This window comes from Apaloderma vittatum, unplaced genomic scaffold, assembly GCF_000703405.1.
Source record: "Apaloderma vittatum isolate BGI_N311 unplaced genomic scaffold, ASM70340v1 scaffold8969, whole genome shotgun sequence".
Taxonomy (NCBI): Eukaryota; Metazoa; Chordata; class Aves; order Trogoniformes; family Trogonidae; genus Apaloderma; species Apaloderma vittatum.
The window spans coordinates 19,412-25,464 of record NW_009735764.1 but is presented as its reverse complement, the minus strand read 5'-3'; the positions used below and the strand labels follow the sequence as shown (position 1 = coordinate 25,464).

At 41.4% G+C, this 6,053-nt stretch overlaps 1 protein-coding gene across 1 annotated transcript in view; it reads left to right on the top strand.

Moving 5' to 3' along the window:
* UBXN7 (UBX domain protein 7) overlaps positions 1 to 5,083 on the top strand; it is a gene marked incomplete at its 5' end in the record, with an annotated part of 22,033 nt that extends 16,950 nt beyond the window's left edge. Inside the window, one exon of the mRNA XM_009876709.1 lies at positions 4,316 to 5,083. Coding sequence (XP_009875011.1) covers positions 4,316 to 4,477 — 162 coding nt within the window. The remainder of the gene's footprint in view (positions 1 to 4,315) is intronic.
* Positions 5,084 to 6,053: the final 970 nt, after the last annotated feature.

Sequence of the window (6,053 nt, the reverse complement as noted above, 5' to 3'; positions counted from 1 at the left end):
TCTCCCGATCAACTGACACTGCTGGCTTCATATGTTTCAATTGCTTCTTGGGTTGTGTGTACACTCCAGTGTCATCCTTGGTCCCAAAGCTTCTAGTTTCCTTTCTAAAATGACTCTAAATGGCTTTTGAATGAATCGTTAAATTACCATAAAATACTCTCAGTTCACTCATTTGTGGTTTGTGTGTTTTCTAAATGGAAGAGTTTAGTCGTTGCCCATGGTCAGACAACGGTAAAATCAAAGGCAAAACTCTTCATTCTTCTCCATCCCTTTCATCATACTTCCACACTCCCTTCTGGACGTGGATTCGACCTTGGAGCACATTTGTGTCCTAAAGCACATTTATTACAAGATTTTTTAATTACTGTACTTCAGGTTTGCATCTCAACTGTCTCTTGAGCTTGTTTATCCTGGAGAAGTTGATGTGTATGGCATTTCCCTCAAAACTTTGCAGGTGCTTGTCTGGAAGCAGTGTGTGAAGAGGTTACTGTGTTCCTGTTAGCCATGAGGTTTCATGACACAGTGGCCAGTGGAGCTCACTTTATTAACCAATCTAAAAACTCTGCAATGAAGTCTTAGAGAAGCTGAAACCACTCTTCTTCAAAAGAATCATCTGTGGATTTAGGAGAAAAGTGTCACATCTTTTACAGAAAATGAGACTAGTCTGCAGCACTCTAGACATATACAAGCTCATATTCTCATTGTCTCAAGCTCATATTCTCATCTTTAACTTTTGTTTGAATATAAAAGAAAGAAGGAAAGAAAGTTGCTTTTGCTATACCGTCAACTCTCCCAAAACCAGACGTAAGCAGGTCAGACATGGGCTGCCTGTAACGCTGTGGGTGGAATTCTGGGGCTGAAATTTAAAGACTGAGGAAACTGGCAGAGCATCGCTCTTACCACAGGAACCAGCTGTTATTTCAGTTTTTTTCCAATTAGTCCTTTATATCTTAACTGCTTTTTGAAAGCAGTCTGTTAAATAAGGTTGTGTGTATTAAACATGTAGCACTTTTGAATACTTAACTGATTTGTTTAGGTCATGCATAGATGTAATAATGATATATCCCTGATAATTCTTACTTCTGAGTTAACTCCTTTTATGGACTGTGGTAGTTAGAGGAACTTAATCTCAGCATGTGATTTCCTTTGCTGCCGCCTGCTCTACAGTCAGCAGAGGAATTTAGGTGAGTCAAGGTTTGTGAGTAAAGATAACATTGTATTGCAGAGCTGAACAGGCAGCTTTTGTGCTCACATCATGTGATCTTTTAAAGCCATTTCAGTCAGATCAAGGTTGAGTCTCGAATGTTTGTGAGTGTTATTTCTGTGGTGTTTTTTTTCAGCCCTTAGTCACTTCCATTTTAAAGCTGTCCAGAACTATAAAAAGAAATTGTTTAAGGAGACAATGCACTTTAGAAGTTTTAACTGATAATGTGATGTTGCTGTTCCAATGACACTGGCCTTTTAAAAATATTTTTTTAATCACTGCATTGTTACTGGTCAGCAGTGGCTTCTTTACACATTTTTATCTCTAGGATGTACTTGTGCTTCCAGTATTGCTGTAACCAATGTTTTCCCCCTCCAGGAAAAAAAAAAAAAAGAAGTAACACTGCCTTTTTATAGAAGCAGTTGCTCAGTGTGTGCAGTTAAAGTACACTGACTTCACTGTTCAGCAGCTCAGCTCTTCAGCTGCATCACTGATTGGTTACCTGAATAACTTTTCTTTACCAAGTGTCAGGAAGGGCTGGCCTTTAAATGGAACAGGGAGAAGATGTGCGTAGTAAACTCAACTCAGGTTTTAAATACAGTGGTTTGTAAAGGAATGTTCATTATCCTTGTTGCCTGAAGAGAAAGTCAAACCTACTTACTAGCCTTCCTCATCAGACACAGATGCAATCTGCAAACCCGTTGGAGAGCAGTCTAGGTAAGTCTAGGTTGGGGCAACAGTCTCCTCATGCCACAATTTGTGTGTGGATTTTGATGAATTTGACAGAAATCTGTTCTACAGTCAACAAATTTTGGAGGAGTCCAGGTTGAAAAGGATGCATAGATGTCATCTGGTCTTAATCCTCTATTGAAAATAGGACTCTAGATGAGGTTATCCAGGGCCCTCTCAAGCTGAGTCTAAAATGCTTCCAGCAAGGGACATTCCACCACTTCTCTGGACAACTTACTCCAAAGTTTAATTTCTCTCACAGTAAAGAATTCCTTCCTCGTATCCAGATGAAATTTCCTCCAGAGGAACTTGTGTGTGTTGTCTCTTATCACTGTGCATCCTTGTGAAAGAAATGCCTTTATCTTCTTTATACTGGAACACTGTGATGATAGTCTCACCAAGCCTTTTCATTTCTAGGCTGAACAAATCCAAGTCCTTCAACCTTTCTTGAGGTACCAAGGTGTGTCCTATACTCTAGTCATTTTTGATAGCCCTCCACTGGATCTCCATTTTTTTTTTGTCTGTCTTGAATGCAGAGGGACCAAAACTGAGCACTCTTCCAAGTGTGGCCCAGCAGAGTGGAGTAGTCACATCCATGGATCTGCTGGCAATACTCTTCTTGATGCAGCACAGGTTTCCTGCCACTGCTGCAAGGGTGCACTTTAGACACGTGTTGAGCTTCCTTGATGAGTTTTGACAGGCTCTCTGTGACATCCTGGATCTTGGCTATAGGCAGGCAGCAGGCTTCCAAGACTAGGAGTTAAGTTGCCATTGGATGCCTCAGTACCCCAAAGGAGGAGACCTCTCCACCAGCATGTTCTGCATCTCCCTGTTAGATTTGACCTGCTGAGTAGGACCACTGGGTCCAGTTGTGTTTTCCAGGGGAACTTGTTTGTCCTCCTCATTTATTGCCCAGATTTTCTATTATTTTTTCAACTGATTTTTTCTTCTAAGTGAGAGGAGAGCTGCTGTTTTGCTGCCACATGTCACCAGGTCTTGCAGGTTGCTGTCCTCACAGTGTTTGTGTCTTGCTTCTGGTCATTCCTTTTTCTGTCCTCACCATAAAACCTCAGTTCTTGCTGTAGCAGTGTTGCTGCCAGCATCCTGCTGCTTTCCTGGTCATCTTCCTGGAGGCAGTAGGGCAAGCTGACCTCTTCCTGCATTGCCTAGACTTTGTGCTCCGCCTGCACTGATGCCCCTGAAACATTAGGAAAAAATTGCAGGCTGTTGTGAGAGACCATATCCATACATGGAATCATATGAGCACCATATGACCAACAGCTTTCCTAACAGAACACGAATACCAAGATGAGCAGCCACCCAAGGGATCACCTGAGCCCTGCGAGCTGCAACAGGAACTGTCAAGTCTTTACTTGCAACCACTTTTTTGATGTGTACTGGGTCATTGTGGTCTGGAAGTGGCAGCTAAACAGCAAGGGGGTGCTAGTGAAATAATTAGTACTAGTAGAAGCTAAATACTGCTAGTTCAGCTTAATTTACTGGCGTAAGTTGCCCACAAAACCTCTGTGGAACAGTATTGTTGGAACCCCCTTATTTTTTCATACTTTGGATTTTATTACATACTAATTTTCTTTTCTCCCCTCTTAAAAAAGCTACACATTTTCATTCTGCCCAAGTTCTGCTCTGTTGCTGTATCCTCTGCTGTTCTGCCAGTCTGTCTTTCTCTATTCCTGTCTGTTCATAGTTCACACTCTCTGCTGCTTTTCCTGCTGAACTCAGGAAATCTTTTTCATTGAAGCATGGACATTAGCTTTTCCTGATACATGTCCTTGTCAGTTTGTGAGGCTGATACCCCTTCATTCCAATGGCCTCTGTTAATCCTGCTCCAGTTGCTATTGTAGGCAGAGAAATCGATTAATTGAAAAGAACTTTAAAAAGCAAAGCAGAACAACCCCAAAATCTCATGCTGCTTGAAAACAGAAAAAATATAATTAGTAAAAATACTGCATTTAATTTTGCCAGTGTTACCTCACAAAGATGCTTCTTTGGTGGGTTTTAGATTTAGTGTAAGAGTAATGTCGGATAAACAAGTGGAGCTTCTATTTTGGGGGCGCTTAAGGATTTGTCACTTGAATGTGTAATGCGGAATTCAGCTTCCTTGAATTAATGTACTATTATGTATGTCTTCTGTTTAAAGAATCAGTTAGGTAAGGGATCATTTGATAGTTAGTTTTAATGATTAATCATACCATGTGTGGGCCAAATTATATATTAAAATAAAAGAGGGTCTATACTCTAAAATTTCAGAATTTCCTTTGTGATTAAAAATTTTCTTTTTTAAAAGGAAAGTAGAATATTTTTTTACATTCTTTTGTGTTGTTTTGAATTATATGACACTTCTTTGCCTTTCCTTCCCCCCAGGCTCTTGTGAAACATGTCCAGTCAAAAGGATACCCTAATGAACGTTTTGAACTTCTCACCAACTTCCCTCGAAGGAAACTCTCCCACCTGGACTATGAGATCACGTTACAGGAGGCAGGCCTGTGTCCTCAAGAGACTGTCTTTGTGCAGGAAAGAAATTAGCTCCATGGCCTGAGTTCTCCCAGCCTTCCTCCCCTCTCCTTTTTGCCTGGGACACCAACTCACTAAATATGCAGTTGAGGGTCATGGGATTGCAGTGCTGAAATCAGACAGGCAGCTGGCTGGCCCTTCTCTCTCTTCTTCCCTTCCCCTGCTCTAGTGACCAAATGAGAGCCTTCATTTTCCTCTTCCTCACCTTGGGCCCTGTGGGGAGCATTGGGAAAAACATCTTTCCATTGTTTCATGGAATAAAGTAGAACAATGGCCTGTGTATGCTGTATGCTGGGGTTTGGAGTGGCCATAAGACACATACTCTTCTTGCTGCTATTCTTAAATCTGTTTTGTTTAATTTATTTTTGAAAATAGTGTGTGATAAGGCACTGAGTCATCTCTCTGCAAGGAGAGAATGTAATCTTCAATACAGTATTTGTTTTGGTTCTCTACACAAAAGGTCTCCATTAACCTTGCAGCCTTCTCAAGGGTCACTTATCTAGCTCTCTGCAAAAACTTGGGAAGGAGTTGGGTTCAGCTGTGGTGAGATACTTGGCCCCCATCTGACTTAAAGGCTTCTAGGTTGCGTTTGTGTTTTCCTCCTGCTTTGAATGTTGCTGTCAAACATAGTGAAAAAAACCCAACCAACCAACCAAAAGAAAACCCCCAACTATATGGAATATGGCATTGACTTCTTGGCCCAGAGGGAAGCTGCGTATGCACTGTTGGAGCAGAATTAACTCCTTGGTAGAAATAGGTGGGGTTTCCATTTGTCTCTTCCCAGCATCCCATAAGTGTCTCTTTTTTACTTACTCTCAGAATTTTGCAGATAATAATGGAAGGGCGCAGGATACTGTAAAGGTCTTGGACTCTCTGGAAAACACCTGTCATAAAAACCCAACAGTTTGCTTTTTTTCTTTGCTTGGCATTTTGTTTTGTTTTCCCCAGGAGTGAGTAGATTTGTTGGGGGTTTAGAGCACTGACTTCAGGTGAGCAGGACAGCGAGTCCTGGGGAGGTTTTCTTTAGTTCACTGAAAGCACATAGAGCCTTGTCAAACTCTGGAATGGACTAGTGGTGTATAAAAAGCTTCACAGCCTGGTGCCTTGAATGCTCTAGGCTCCTTTCAATTCTATTTTCATGTTCATCTACCATCACTTACCTCTGACTCTGGAAGGCTGTATGGAAAGCTACTCCTTTATTCATGCTTTCTTTTCAGCTCTGGAAGCTGGCACCAGAAGTCATACAAGCATATCCTGTGCATACAATGGGCTGGGCACAGTGCCCTGTTTTTCCAGTGTCTTCTCTAGACAGTGAGCTCTCAATCAGTTGGTGTTACAGTACATATTGCAGTGGGATGAAAGTTAACTGGCGCAGTTATCCTCAAGGTCCATGTCAAATTTGCGTATTTACAACTAAGAACTCAGTTGGGCATGCTCTTCTTCAGTGAGAAAAAAGGCACGTGAGACATACTGTAACTGCTAACTTTTTCTGCCGCTGTCAGATGATTAGACTTAGTAAAGAGAAATGCTTAGTGATCAGGAATTTGCCATAGACTGAAACTTTTCAAGATATTTTGCCTATTATTTC